Source organism: Geotrypetes seraphini, chromosome 3, assembly GCF_902459505.1.
Source record: "Geotrypetes seraphini chromosome 3, aGeoSer1.1, whole genome shotgun sequence".
NCBI lineage: Eukaryota > Metazoa > Chordata > Amphibia > Gymnophiona > Dermophiidae > Geotrypetes > Geotrypetes seraphini.
The window spans coordinates 411,155,477-411,171,772 of record NC_047086.1 but is presented as its reverse complement, the minus strand read 5'-3'; the positions used below and the strand labels follow the sequence as shown (position 1 = coordinate 411,171,772).

General features: G+C 44.2%; 1 protein-coding gene across 1 annotated transcript in view; it reads left to right on the top strand.

Annotated features, from left to right (window-relative positions):
• Positions 1-16,296, top strand: part of PTK7 (protein tyrosine kinase 7 (inactive)) — a 373,613-nt gene that overhangs the window by 138,206 nt on the left and 219,111 nt on the right. The window contains 1 exon segment of the mRNA XM_033937683.1: positions 11,799-11,937. Within this exon segment, the coding sequence (XP_033793574.1) occupies positions 11,799-11,937 (139 nt within the window).

The following is a 16,296-nucleotide window of genomic DNA, read 5'->3' as shown; positions in this document are numbered from 1 at the left end:
GATCAGTGTTTCCATGAGCTTGCATACTATGGATGTGAGACTTACCGGTCTGTAATTTGCCGTCTCTGTCCTGCAGCCCTTTTTGTGGAGTGGAATAACGTTAGCTGTTTTCCAGTCTAAGGGGACTCTTCCCGTGCTTAGGGAGAGATTGAAGAGCACAGACAATGGTTCCGCCAGGACTTCACTCAACTCTCTGAGCACCCTGGGGTGTAGGTTGTCTGGTCCCATGGCTTTGTTCACTTTGAGTCTTGAAAGTTCGCAGTAGACGCTACTGGGCGTAAACTTGAAGTCTTGAAACGGGTCTTTCTGGCTTTCCCTTGTCTGTAAAAGTGGACCGGATCATAGGGCATGTCTTCAGTCCCGGGCTCACACAGTCATAAGTCCACAGTCATAAGAGATAAAGCAATCAGGGACACGACTTGCTAGGCTGTGCTACAATCTACAAAAATAAGCAGATCTTACTAGTTAAAGCAAGATACAGTGTACAGGGTTAGGTACAGAGGTAGTATGAACTATTGCAATGTCAATGCTAAGAGGAAAAAGAAACATATTAAATCTTAAAGTGAACATAAGAATTGCCGCTCCTGGGTCAGACCAGTGGTCCATCATGCCCAGCAGTCCGCTCATGCGGTGGCCCTCTGGTCAAAGACCAGCACCCTAACCAAGACTAGCCCTACCAGCACACTTCTTGTTCAGCAGGAACTTGTCTAACTTTGTCTTGAATCCCTGGAGAGTGTTTTCCCCTATAACAGCCTCCGGAAGAGCATTCCAGCTTTCTACCACTCTCTGGGTGAAGAAGAACTTCCTTCCGTTCGTACGGAATCTATCCCCTTTCAATTTTAGAGAGTGCCCTCTTGTTCTCCCTACCTTGGAGAAGGAGAACAACCTGTCCTTATCTACTAAGTCTATCCCCTTCAGTACCTTGAATGTTTCGATCATGTCCCCTCTCAATCTCCTCTGTTAGAGGGAGAAGAGGCCCAGTTTCTCTAATCTTTCTCTGTACAGCAGCTCCTCCAACCCCTTAACCATTTTAGTTGCTCTTCTCTGGACCCTTTTGAGTAGCACTGTGTCCTTCTTCATGTACGGTGACCAGTGCTGGACACAGTACTCCAGGTGATGGCCCGATACAGCGGCATGATAAGCTTCTCTGATCTGTTCGTGATCCCCTTCTTTATCATTCCTAGCATTCTGTTTGCCCTTTTTGCTGCCGCCGCACATTGCATGGACGGCTTCATCGACTTGTCGATCAGAACTCCCAAGTCTCTTTCCTGGGAGGTCTCTCCAAGTACCGCACCGGACATCCTGTATTCGTGCATGAGATTTTAGTTATTGACATGCATCACTTTACACTTATCCACGTTGAACCTCATCTGCTATGTCGATGCCCATTACTCGAGCCTGGTTATGTCACGTAGATCTTCGCAATCCCCCTGCGTCTTCACTACTCTGAATAGCTTCGTGTCGTCCGCAAATTTAATCACCTCGCTCGTCGTACCTATGTCCAGACCATTTATAAAGATGTTGAAGAGCACGGGTCCAAGCACCGAGCCCTGCGGCACCCCAGTGGTAACTCTTCCAGTCCGAGTATTGTCCATTTACCCCACTCTGTTTCCTATGCTCCAGCCAGTTTTTAATCCATGTGAATATTTCACCCTCGATTCCATGGCTCGCAATTTTCCGAAGTAGTCGTTTATGTGGAACCTTGTCGAATGCCTTCTGAAAATCCAGATGTACAATGTCGACCGGGTTGCCCTTGTCTGTTTACTCCCTCAAAGTGCAAGGTCATTTCAAGGGTACTTGAAGCACAACTTTTTCTTTCTTCTTTTTTCGTTTTGGTTCAGAAAAAGATTCTTTGTGCCAAACTGTTACAAGATAGCTATGGATGTGTTGCAACAGACTGCTAAGTAAAAGAAGAAACTGTTCAAATCAACATCATAAGGAAATACATACTTATTGTAAAGAAAAAAGAAAAGTGATAAGGGAAACGCCCCTTGCCAGATACCGGTGGTAAATCAGCTGCCAACAATCTGTATCTCCCAGACCGTGAGTTTAAAATGAGCAGCACCCAGTGACTACCCACATATATCAGTATTTAATTGGATTTCACGAATCAAAGAGAGAGAAGACAAACAGGAGCACCCATGCCGAGTATCATGGCAGATCCGAAAAGAGCTCGACAGTTCCCCATTAACCTGAATCTGCACTGCAGGATCACTATATAATGCTCGAATGGCATTAAAAAAGAAGGGGCCAAACCCATATGAGCGAAGCATTGCATAGAGGTCAAATGCCTATTCGGCGTCAAAGCTAATAAGCATGGAGGGACTACCCTCTGCACGTGCCCGTTCTAATGCCAACAAAATTCTCTGGATGTTCTTAGCGACCGGTCGATCCCACACAAATCCCACCTGTTGTTCCAAGATCACTGAGGGCAACATGCACGCCATGCGATTAGCAAGAATTTTAGCCAGAAGCTTAGCCTCTTAATTCAACTGGGAGATCGGTCTATAATACCCAGGCAATAGAGGATCCTTGCCAGGTTTCAAAAGGACAATAATTTGAGCTGAGTTCAAATACCGAGGGAGGAAACCCTTAGCAACACTAAGATTATAGACCTCTGCTAACACTGGAGCGATCTCCTCCACCAGCAGTTTATAAAACTTGCCCCTATAGCCGTCCGGTCCTGGCGCTTTGCCCAAAGGACTAACCCGAATCGCCCATTCCACCTCAGCTGCTGTAATGGGATGTTCCAGGGCCACAGAGTCCTTAGGGAGACAAGCTAGGTAAATCCACACTGTCAAGGTACACTTGCCCATCCAGAGCCTCCAGGCCCGGATCCGCATACAAATCCACCAAAAACGTCCGCAAGAGCTCACAGATCTCCCGAGGCTTATGATGAAGGACATCATGTGAGTCACTAAGGGTAGAAATGTCCTCACGTCCCCTATGCGTAGTGACCAGGTATGCCAGCAACCGGCTACTTTTATTGGCAAAGCAAAACAGCTGAAATTTAAAATGCTTTCTAGCCCTCATCACTCCCCAATGTATTAACTCGTTCAGTTCTGATTGAATCTCCAGTAACGGTGTCCTAAGCGTGAAAAAAACCCGACAACCATACTGCCACCATAAATCCGTCGCTTGACGTTCCAGGGCAAGAATAGTAAGATAGCGCAGCTTGGTCTCTCTGGCCACATAAGTGATAACCTAACCACGCAACACAGCCTTTGCAATTTCCCAATAGAGAATGGGATCGTCACGGTGTTCTTGATTGTTGAGCTGAAAATCTTTCCACTGCCGTATCAAAAACTCCTGAAACGAAGACCTATCCAAGCGTGGTCAGAAATTTCTATGGGTCCCATCTCCATCTCCAGGACCCTGGGGAGTAGCGCACGCGAAATAAGAATCAAATCGATATGGGAGAGCATACCATGTGCCCGAGACAAGTGAGAGTAATCTCGCTCTAAATGGTGTAACACTCTCCAGACATCTACCAGCAACCCCAAAGAGGATTTCAAGATCTGGGCCCCCGTACAAGGCAGGGTAGTCTCCCTACCTATAGACTTAGAACGGTCCAGCTTGGGATCGGGGACTTCATTGAAATCCCCTCCCAGAATTAGGGGAAGATCACCAAATTGCAAGAGTTGATCTGTGGAGTCCCCTAAAGAATCGAGCAGAAGGATTGTTAGGGGCATAGACATTACACAACAGTAGCGGCCTATTAAGTGAGACGGAAGCGATAATATAGCGCCCATTAGGATTATGGAGCATGCCATGTGTCTGTAGTTGGATACCATTATGAATTAAAATGAGCACTCCCCCCTTTCCTCTGAGGGCCGGCGCCTCCAAATGAGCTCCTACCCACCATGTACAGAGCTTCACATGTTCTGCAGAGGATAACCTGGTCTGTAAAAAAGCTATAGAAGTTTTAGAATGATTCAATCGTTGTAAAATTTTACATCATTTTATGGGGGATACCCCTACATTCCAAGAAGTCATCTTATATTCCAGAGACTTCTAAGCTGAGGATACAACACAGATATGCTAATTTCCATAAAAGATCCAGAGAGGCATCCCATCCACTACCCTTCCAGAGCCAACAGAACCCCAAAGAATAGCCCATGCCACCACCAGCCCGTACAAGGTTTCTCCCTCCTATCCCATCACCACCTCCCAACCTCCCCCTTGCCCAAACCTCACCACCCTCTGCTGCCATCTCCCCACTCCCCCAGCACTCTACACACCCAACAGGGCGTCACTTCCAAGAAGCTGTGTACACCCCCCCCCCACGGGATCCTTATAGTATCACCTCAGAAAGCAGTGGCACTCCCCAGCACCCCCAGGAAACCCGAAAAAGAGAAAAAGGCTAAAGAGAAAAGATACAAGAAAGGGCAAGGATACCATTAGCACCACTCCCCAACACTCTACGAAGGCCCCCACCAGTCAGCGAATTCTGTCCTAAGGAACTCTCCCACTTCCCCCGAAGACTTAGGGAATCCACCCCCCTAAAAGACCTCCTGCGCTCCCCCAGAAAAGAACTCTTAACAGAGCAAAAGTGGAGAGGAAGTGGAACACAAGATAAAGTAAACAAGCAACCCCTCAAATTATCATAGTATAGCATAACTTGATGCAGTCCGAACAGAACTCCCCCCCCCCAAGTCTGAACAAGCACCCCAGCTCCAGAGCACCCAACCATACCTAGTCCAGGACATGGCAAACAGGTTTTAATCGGGGCTAGAGAGAAGCTGGATTTCTGTGATCAGCGTTTGTGTATGAAAGGAGCTGACAGGTTCCAATAACAATTTTGAAAACGTGGTTTTGAGGGTTTTCCATTGATCCTCTGTGTTTCCCCACATGATAAATGCTATTTTGGGAATTTTTTTAATTTTGGGAAGTGCTGTTTTTAACACAAATTTGGGTCTGGTGGCCATCTTGGATTTTCAGCTAATTTTTTTTCCAACTTCTCCCTACTTCTTTAAAATTTGGATTTTTGCCAGGAAAACTGCTGGAATGGGATCCTGAGGGTCTCCTAGCTTGGATTCATGCCAAAATTGTGCAAATTTGCTGTTATTTGAGCGTTTTTGTGCCACATACCACGTAGTGCAGTCGGGGTAATTACAGGTTCAGCCTCCCCCCTCACAGAAGCAAGTGATTACACACTCAGCCAGCTCGTCGTTCTGTTGTTTTACAAGTACATATAATAGGATCATTGTGGACTTTACTCCACCCATCAAAACATAGTTTAACATTTCTCCATTTCTCTCATACATTTTATCCAACAGTTTCCCTGCAACATTTGCTCTGCTGGGTGGACTGTATCTTGGTCTCAGTGACTGAACCATATTAATGAAGATGTGGGTTTTCAATCAGACAGAAAGAAAAGTTTGTCACATAAATTGGGCTATTTTTATACTCAATTACCTCTTTTACTAATCTGCTAGTTTTATCAGTGACTGCTTTATGTTGGCTCATGGAGGGTTGGTTTTTTTTCTTTATTTATATGATATACTGTACTGTGAATATGTGCTATATATAATGTGACTGAAACACTATCTTGGACAGATAACTCAAACTATAGAGCTAGAGGATCCTTTGGTTGATAGATTCCCCTAAACCAGGGGTGTCCAATGTCGGTCCTCGAGGGCCGCAGTCCAGTCGGGTTTTCAGGATTTCCCCAATGAATATGCATTGAAAGCAGTGCATGCAAATAGATCTCATGCATATTCATTGAGGAAATCCTGAAAACCCGACTGGACTGCGGCCCTCGAGGACCGACATTGGACACCCCTGCCCTAAACAAAAAAAGTCAGTGCTGTTATTTTATTATTGGTACCATTTCTGCTTATTTATTTTTACTCATTGTATTCACTTCCACTCAGTACTGCCCAAAAAATGAATATTTGCTTGTTTTAATTTTTTATTTCTTCATAACAACTGTAGCAAAATGATGGTAACATGCATTGATAATAACAAATCTATTTTTGCTCAAATATGACAGTTCCTCGAGGCAGTCTTTAAGAAATACAATTAAATCAAAACATTTACCAACCAGAAGATCCTGCCTGTTCAAAAATGCTTCTTTTGTCATCATCAAAGCACCAGCCTTGTATTTCTTTGTTGCAGTGTTTGGATTTTGCACATATGCCTGCCTTACCCATAGGTAGAGGAACTTCATTAAAATATTTCCATACTGTGGCTTTTTTATGGCATGCTTTTGACAAAGTTCATCATGAGAAGCAATTGAGAAAATTAAAGTCATAGGATAGGTGTCAATGTTCAGTTCTGGATTAAGAGTTAGTTAATGAACAGAAAAGAGGGTAGGGTTAAATGACCATTTTTCTCAATGGAGGAGGGTAAATAGTGGAGTGCCCAGGGATCCATATTGGGACCAGTGCTATTTAACTTATTTAAATTGGAACGATGAGTTGAGGGTACTAAAGTTTGCAAAACTTTGGGGATTAATAATAGGAAGGAACCGTATATGTAATGTAATGTAATGTAATTTATTTCTTATATACCGCTACATCCGTTAGGTTCTAAGCGGTTTACAGAAAATATACATTAAGATTAGAAATAAGAAAGGTACTTGAAAAATTCCCTTACTGTCCCGAAGGCTCACAATCTAACTAAAGTACCTGGAGGGTAATAGAGAAGTGAAAAGTAGAGTTAGAGGAAAAATAAAAATAAAATAAACATTTTAACAAGACAGCATTGATCTAAATACTTTGGAAGGTAGAAGAGAGGAGAGAAAGGAATAGAAGCAGAAAGGGGAGCCGTTGAACAGTAGAATTCTGGAGAAATTTAAATGATAGAAATAGAACAAAACAAAGACAAAAGGCAAAACAATAGATAAGATTAAAGATAAATCATAAGCTGGAAAGAAAAATAAAATAAAACTTTGTCTTCAATCCACGGTTTCAGCATCAGTGATGAAGTGGAGCAAGTAAGTTTAGGAGGAGCGATTGACGTTTCCAGAAAGGGCTTCTTCAGGGAAGAGACTTGGCCAACAGTCCCAGGATGCCTATGTCTCCTCCCCTGCGATGTTCTCCCATCCATGCATTCCCTCCCAGACACACTGCCCGTGCCCCAGCCGCTCCAAGGAGGCTGCCCCAGATGAGGCCCACGGTGAATGCAGGATTCTCTCCTCTGCGGGAAAGCCGCCCGGAGCCGTATATGCTGGGAGGAGAGAAGCTGATATGCACGGACGGGGAGAGGGACCTTGGGGTGATAGTGTCCGAAGATCTAAAGGCGAAAAAACAGTGTGACAAGGCAGTGGCTGCTGCCAGAAGGATTCTGGGCTGTATAAAGAGAGGCGTAGCCTGTAGAAGGAAGAAGGTGTTGATGCCCCTGTACAGGTCATTGGTAAGGCCCCACTTGGAGTATTGTGTTCAGTTTTGGAGACCGTATCTGGCGAAAGACGTAAGAAGACTTGAGGCGGTCCAGAGGAGGGCGACGAAAATGATAGGAGGCTTGAGCCAGAAGACGTATAAGGAGAGACTGGAAGCCCTGAATATGTATACCCTAGAGGAAAGGAGAGACAGGGGAGATATGATTCAGACGTTCAAATACTTAAAGGGTATTAACGTAGAACAAAATCTTTTCCAGAGAAAGGAAAATGGTAAAACCAGAGGACATAATTTGAGGTTGAGGGGTGGTAGATTCAGGGGCAATGTTAGGAAATTCTACTTTACAGAGAGGGTAGTGGAAGCCTGGAATGCGCTCCCAAGAGAGGTGGTGGAGAGTAAAACTGTGACTGAGTTCAAAGAAGCGTTGGATGAATACAGAAGATTTAGAATCAGAAAATAATATTAAATATTGAACTAGGCCAGTTACTGGGCAGACTTGTACGGTCTGTGTCTGTGTATGGCCGTTTGGAGGAGGATGGGCAGGGAAGGGCTTCAATGGCTGGGAGGGTGTAGATGGGCTGGAGTAAGTCTTAACAGAGATTTCGGCAGGTGGAACCCAAGCACAGTACCGGGAAAAGCTTTGGATTCTCGCCCAGAAATAGCTAAGAAGAAAAAAAAAAAAAATTTAAATTGAATCAGGTTGGGCAGACTGGATGGACCATTCGGGTCTTTATCTGCCGTCATCTACTATGTTACTATGTAAAAGATGACACTATTTTTGTGGATATCTTTTGTTTCATGAGTAAATGAAGGAATATTTTTGTTGTTTACATGCAATTACATCATTTTCTTTTCCAGAGAGAAATAAAAAAAGATTTGACAGCGATATGTGAACATTTATTAAGAAAAAACTGAATATTTCATGGGGTATTCTAATTTTTTTCACATGACTGTATATTCAAAGTAGTTTACATATAACTTATAGGATGGGACATAGAATCTCTATACTGTGGACTGGGAACTGTTTAAAAGGTAAAAAATACAGAGCAGGACAAAATGGACAAAAGGAAAAAAAGGTTCCATCCAGGAAAAAGATCTAGGTGTCATAGTTACCAGTATGTGATGGTGGCCAAAAAAGCAAACATCAATTTAGGAATTATTAAGAAAGGAATACAAAATAAAACAAAGAATATTATAGTGCCTCTAAATCATTCTTTGGTCGAACCTCACCTTGAGTATTGTATGCAGTTCTGGTTGCTGCATCTCAAAAAAGATATACCGTATTTCCCCGCATATAGGCCGCAAAAAAATGCCTATACATGTTTTAAAACTCTTAGATAAGTCGCCCCATGTTACAAGCCATGGCTTATCTAAGAGTTTTCAAACCACATGGGGGTGGCCTATACATCCCTCCCCCCCTGGTAAATATTGTACCTCCGCTGGCTGCCTTCTGTCATGTCGTGGCCGTGGTGCAGGTCAGGAGCGATCTTTTCAGTGTCCAGCTGGCCCCGCACTGCTTCCTCAATGCTTGCGTCAGTTCTCGCGGGACTCAAGAGTCTTGTGAGAACTGATGCAGGCATTAAGGAAGTAGTGCTGGCTGGACGCTGAAAAGATCGCTCCTACTCTGCACCGCAGCCATGACAAGGCAGGAAGCCAGCAAGGGAGCTACATTATTTTAAAAGGTATGGGGTGGCTTATCTACGATGCCATTAGATAGGCCGCCCCATATAAGGATGGTGCACCCACTGTTTGGATTGCAAAACCCATATATGAGCTGCTGCCTATATATGGGGAAATACAGTAGTGAGTTTAGAAAAGAGATAAAGAAGGGAGACCCAAGTAATTAAGGCAGTGATTCCCAAATCTGGTCCTTGAGCACCCCAGCCAGTCAGGTTTTCAGGATATATTCACCCTCTCATGAGAATCTTGGAGAGGGTGAGAGGCCCAGCAGAGAACCGGCGGCAGTGCATGGGTATGGACAGGGCCAATCAGTGGGGGGGAGGAGGCAATCGCGAAGGGAGGGAACAGTGCCGGTGGCCTCGGGGGAGCAACAAAGCCGGTACCCGGGGTGCTTGCTTGAGTCTTGCAAAAGTTTCAAGTTTCTTAGGATTTTATATACCGCCTATCAAGGTTATCTAAGCGGTTTAACAATCAGGTACTCAAGCATTTTTCCCACTCGCAAACCATGTTACTTGCAAATTGAGGTTTGACTGTATATAAAAAAGAAACCCTAAGATTCAAGACTCTGCATGCAGTACAACCCCAAGAGAAAAAGAAACAAATGTATTTCTTCCTGAGACAGCAGATCAAAATTCTCAAAATTGACACAATTCAAACATTAAATTGAAAACAAAATCATTCCCCCTACCTTTGTTGTCTCCCTCCCTGTATGCTGGGCTTCCCTCCGGCAGGCTGTTTTATGTGGCCCAAGGTCCAATGCCCCTGGTGTTATCTTGTGGCCGGCTCCCTCCTCCTCACAGCCACAGTGTGCAGCGGCTCCTTGCACGTTCTATGCCTGAACCGGAAGCCTTCTCTCTGACGTCACAGCGTCAGAGGGAATGCTTCGGGATGCGCGAGGAGCTGCTGCACGTGGCTTCGTGCACACTGCGGCTGTGAGGAGGAGGAGGGAGCCAGCCACAAGATAACACTGGGGGTAGCGGGCTGCATAAAACAGCCAGGCAGGCCGGATTTGGCCCACGGGCCTTGAGTTTGACACCTGTGCTCTAGGACTAGGGTTACCATATTTGCCAAGTCAAGAAAAGGACACCTGACCCCGCCCTACCTCTGTCTCCCGCTAGTCTTACCCTTAAATCGCCCCACCCCGGAGTCGGGTATGGCTTTTGTAATTTTCATAGCAACATTAGTGATGTGATCCTTCTGCTGTCAGCCTGTCCCAGTTGCCTTCACTCTGCAACACTAACTTCCTGCATAGATAGGACACTGCAGAGTGAAGGTTTCTGACGGCAGAAGGATCATGTTGCTAATGCTGCCTGAAGTTGTTAAATTGTAGTGCCGGAGAAGGTATTGGGGGCAAGGAGACTCACAAAAGCCTTACCCAACTCTGGTGTGGGGTCTGGACTACAAAGAGTGACTCAAAAACCCGGACAAACTCCCTCCAGTCCAGGAAACTGTCCAGATAGTCCTCTAAAAAGAGGACATGTCCCGGTAAATCCGGACATCTGGGAACCCTATCTAGGACCAAGTTAGGGAATCATTGGATTAAGGAACTTAAGAATAGCTTTACTGGGTCAGACCAATGGTCCATCAAGCCCAGTAGCCTCTTCTCACGGTGGCCAATCTAGGTCACTAGTACCTGGCCAAAACCCAAGAATGAGGAAAGGCTAAAGAAGATGCCCAAAGACCAGGGGACGTTCCATTAAATTACATAATACATTTAAAACAAAGAGATTTGTTGAATATGTAGGTTGGGTGAGTGGGGGACCTGTGGAGGGCCACCGTGAAGAGCAAACATGGGTGGCCCACTTTAATTTGTTGATTAATTGAAAATTCAATAAAGAAATTTACAAAAAAACCCAAAACAAATAGGATAGTAAATCTCTGGATCTTGTTTCTATAGGATGTGGTAAAAGCAGCATAGCTGGGGCTAAAGGTTTGGATAAGTTCCTGGAGGAAAAGTCCATAAATGAAGGTAGATCCAGGGAAAGCTACTCAATGGAGAATGACAGGAACAAATTTTCCCCCTCCCCACGCGATCTCTCTATCCCTGTCCCTGCCCCATTCCTGCGAGCTCTGTCCACATCTGCACAAACCTTCAACACTTTAAAAAGCATAAATGTTCAAGGCTTACAGGAATGGGATAGGGATATTGAGATCTCTAGACTGTTTATCCCTGAGGTTGGTAAAATGAAATTTTACTACAGCTTGGCTTTGGTTCTTGTTGAAAGCAGGACACTGGGCTTAGATGGATCTTTGGTCTGTCCCAGGACAAGCAGGCAGCATATTCTCAACATGTGGGTGACGTCATCCACGGAGTCCCGAAGTGGACAGCCTCACACTTTCAGAAAGTTTGCGAGTGCTGTGATGAGAGGGCATAGGATGAAGTTAAGAGGCTCCGGAGTAATCTGAGGAGATACTTTTTTACAGAAAGGGTGGTAGATGTGTAGAACAGTCTTCCAGAAGAGGTGGTGGAAACGGAGACTGTGTATGAATAGGCACGTGGGATCTCTCAGATAGAGAAAGAGATAATGGGTACTGTGGATGGGCCAGTTTCTACCTGCCCAGAGTCACAAAGGAGCTGCAGTGGGAATCAAACCAAGTTTCCTTGGTCCACAGGCCACTCCACCAACCATTAGGTTTCTCATAGGGTTGCCAATGTAGAAAAGCAACAATCACCAGGTTTCCAGTGATGAATTGCAAGCAGAGGATGGGAAAGTATATGGCCCCTATCAAAGGAAGGTGCATAATGCTGTGCCATCTGATTTTTTTTCTCTGTAGCTGGATTCACGCTTTCTCATATTCGAGAATGGGACCTTGCGCATCAGCAGTGTGGATGTATACGATGGGACTGTGTACAAGTGTGTGAGCAGCACCCGAGCTGGAAGCATTGACGCTCAGGCACGAGTCACTGTGCTGGGTAGGCTATTTACAGCTTGATGTAGGGCTATACTTTTCTTTGACCTGGGCAGATGCAAAAATCTTTCTGTGCAGTCTCCATGGCTTTAACATTTTTGTTTTCTCCAAGGATAAGCAGTGCATAATCTCACTTCGATAGAACTGAGCCTTAATTTCCAGAAGCCATCACGTGTGGGACCATGGCAGAGCAAAGAGGATGTCTTTCGTTCATATCATCTGATTTTCTTTTCAGGCAATTTTTTTTCTTCCTTCCAGTGTGTAAGTGTTGCACAGGGTTAGGTTTTCAACCCTCCCCTTAGTTTCCTAATTTTTTGGCACTTTGAAGTTTTCTTTATTTTTTTGCGGATCACTAAGCCTCGAGCACTCCAGTTGGGTTCATTTTTTCTATAATCGAGTTATTTGATATTGTGCATTGGGCTCTCTTCCCAGAAAATGCTCTGTGGTTTTAAAAAGTAGTTCTGGTGTGGCAAGATCATGTCTTTAATGGTACCTGCTGTAATCCTTAGAAGGCAAAAAAGTGTTAGGAGTCATAAGGAGGAGCACAATTATTATTATTATTTTTTTTAACTTTACTTCCCGATTTCCATAATTTAGTCACAACAATAACATAGTAAATGAGGGAGATAACGCCCTGAATGGTCCATCTAGACCAGTGGTTCCCAAATCTGTCCTGAGGGACCCCCAGCTAGTCAGGTTTTCAAGATATCCCTAATGAATATGCATGAGAGAGATTTGCATACCTGTCACTTCCATTATATGCAAATCTCTCTCATGCATATTCATTAGGGATATCTTGAAAACCTGACTGGCTGGGGGTCCCCCAGGACAGATTTGGGAACCACTGGTCTAGATGGACCATTCAGGGCGTTATCAATTTGTTTGTTCACGGTCTCAAAAAATTGAAGTAAATTCATTAAACATGATTTCCCTTTCCTGAAGCCATGTTGACTGGGTTTCAGCAAGTCGTGTGTATCCAAGTGCCGGACTATGCTATCCTTGATCAGTGCTTCAACCATCTTTCCAGGGACAGACGTAAGGCTCACAGGTCTGTAGTTGCCCGGTTCTCCTCTCGATCCTTTTTTGAAAATTGGCGTGACATTCGCTATCTTCCAGTCATCTGGTATCTGTCCAGTTCTGATTGTCAGATTGGTGAGTTTTTGCAATAACTCTCCGATTTCAACCTTCAATTCCTTTAAGACTCTCGGGTGAATTCCATCCGGTCCAGGGGATTTGTCACTTTTAAGTTTGTCGATCTGGTAGTATATCTGGTCCAACTCCACTTCAACTGTGGTGAGGCTGTCTTCTATTACTCCACTAAACACTTTCACTGCTTCTGGTATTTTTGCGGTATCCTCCTCCGTAAAGACGGACGCAAAGAAGGAATTTAGTTTGTCCGCAATTTGTTTATCTTCCTTAATGTACCCTTTTCTTCCCTGGTCATCCAGGGGTCCCACCGCCTCTTTTGCGGGTTTTTTCCCTTTCACGTATCTAAAGAAGGGCTTGAAGTTTTTGGCCTCTTGCGCTATTTTTTCCTCATAGTCCTTTTTGGCATCCCTCACCGCCTTGTGACATTTCTTCTGATCATCTTTATGTTTGTTCCATGCTTCGGTTGTTTTCATGCATTTCCATTTTTTGAAAGAGTCCTTCTTTTCTTTTATGGTTTCCCTCACCTGTCTGGTAAGCCATGCTGGTTCTCCCTTACCTTTTGATCTCCCTTCTTTGGAAATCCTCGGAATGTGGAGATTTTGTGCTTCTGTGATAGTATTTTTCAGTAGGGACCATGCCTGGTCTACCGTTTCAAGTTTGTCCACCTTTTTTTTGAGTCGTTGTTTCACCATGGCTCTCATGTGATCGTATTTGCCCTTTTTGAAGTTTAAGGTTGTGGTTAAGGTTTTGGCACGTTTCCCTTTCCCGATGTCAAGTTTAAAGTTGATCACAGGGCCACATTTTGGATTTGTATGTATTTGGAGGGCCTCAAAAAATAATGTCTTATTAAAGAAATGACAGTTTTGCATGAGGTAAAACTTTTTAAAGTTTATACATCTTTTCTTTTGGCTAAGTCTTAATAATAATATTGTCATTTATAGCTAAAGAGACATATGATCAACAAACTGATTTATTTATTTTTGTGATTGTGATAAACATACCGAGGGCCGCAAAATAGTACCTGACGGGCTGCAAGTTTGAGACCACTGTTTATAAGCTCCATTGACCAGTGTGTTTGATGGTACTGAGCACATTCATCACTTATTATTTGAGGTTCACATGTTTTTTTTTATTATTATTATTATGTTTGCAAAAAAAATTTTTTTAAATTTTTTTTTATAATTCTTGTTTAACCACTATTGATTTGATAGATAATTTGTGAGTGTTGACTTTATTTTTGTTATCCCCAAAATGTATCTTGTAAGTGAAATTGTCAGCCATGTTTCCATAAACTCCTGAAGTTCCAGATTTGCAACCGTTTCCGAAATCTTCACAAATCTCAGATTACTTCTCCTCAGTCTGTTTTCCAGATCTTCAATCCTGTCTTCGAGGGTCATTATAAGTATTTGATGTTGTGTTTGCACAGGTTCTAGCCCGTTTATCTGATTCTCAACATCACTGACCCATTGCTGAAAAGCTGTCAGCTCCCAATTCATGACATTCAGTTTTTCATTGACCCGCTCTAGTTCAGTATCTATAGGAAGGAGCCATTTATCTAAATATGCTTCAAAGCTGCAGTGACCTCTGTGATAACTTCTGCAATCCATGCTGCTCCTGTGGAGGTCCTCCTCAGACTGTGTGCCTCCAGCATTTTGTCCTCCACAAGCCGATTACAATCTTATTCTTTTTGATGGTTCTTACAGACATCTTGAGTCAATTTGCAACTTCACATTTTTATTCTATAAACCACATTCGACCCATTCTCCAAAAGCAGTTTGGAGGCAATTTGAAGTAATCAGATCGGGGTTGTCTGAGAGGAAGACGGGATCGACTTGGTTTAGTGTCTATTCCCATGCATAGTATCATGTGATCATAGAAACATAGAAACATAGAAATAGACGGCAGATAAGGGCCACGGCCCATCAAGTCTGCCCACTCCAATGACCCTCCCTATCTATCTTTGCGGATAGATCCCACATGTTTGTCCCATTTGGCCTTAAAATCTGGCACGCTTCTGGCCTCAATAACCTGAAGTGGAAGACTATTCCAGCGATCAACCACCCTTTCGGTGAAGAAGAACTTCCTAGTGTCACCGTGCAGTTTCCCGCCCCTGATTTTCCACTGATGTCCCCTTGTTGCCGCGGGACCCTTGAAAAAGAAGATATCCTCTTCCACTTCGATGTGACCCGTGAGGTACTTGAATGTCTCGATCATATCTCCCCTCTCTCTACGTTCCTCGAGTGAGTAGAGCTGCAACTTCCCTAACTGCTCCTCGTACGGGAGCTCCTTGAGTCCCGAGACCATCCTGGTGGCCATTCTCTGGACCAATTCCAGTCTCAGTACATCCTTGCGGTAATGTGGCCTCCAAAATTGCACACAGTACTCCAGGTGCGGTCTCACCATGGATCTATACAGTGGCATAATGACTTCAGGTCTACGGCTGACGAAACTCCTGCGTATGCAACCTATGATTTGCCTTGCTTTGGATGAAGCTTGCTCAACTTGATTTGCAGACTTCATGTCTTCCCTGACAATCACCCCTAAGTCTCTTTCTGCTTCAGTTTTTGTCAAGATCTAGCCATTTAGGGTGTAAAGCTTGCATGGATTTCGGCTTCCCAGGTGCATGACTTTGCATTTTTTGGCATTGAAACTGAGTTGCCAGGACCTAGACCAGTGCTCCAGTAGAAGTAGGTCATGCATCATATCATCTGCCATTGAATTATTGTCTGTTGTGCTCTTGTTCACTACATTGCTTAGCTTGGCATCATCGGCGAATAATGTTATTCTTCCTCGGAGCCCTTCTGTCAAGTCTCTTATGTAGATGTTGAACAAGATCGGGCCCAGGACGGAGCCCTGTGGCACTCCACTTATCACCTCTGACATTTCGGAGGAGGTGCCATTCACCACTACCCTCTGAAGCCTACCTCCAAGCCAGTTCCCAACCCAATTTGTCAATGTGTCGCCCAAACCTAAAGAACTCATCTTGCTTAGCAACCTGCGGTGTGGTACGCTATCAAATGCTTTGCTGAAATTTAGGTAGACAATGTCCAGGGACTCACCAGCATCCAGCTTCCTCGTCACCCAGTCAAACAAAGCTAATCAGGTTGGATTGGCAGGATCTCCCCTTAGTAAATCCATGTTGGCGGGGATCCCTTAGTTTCTCCTCGTCCATGATTCTATCCAATTGGTGTTTGATTAGGGTTTCCATTAGTTT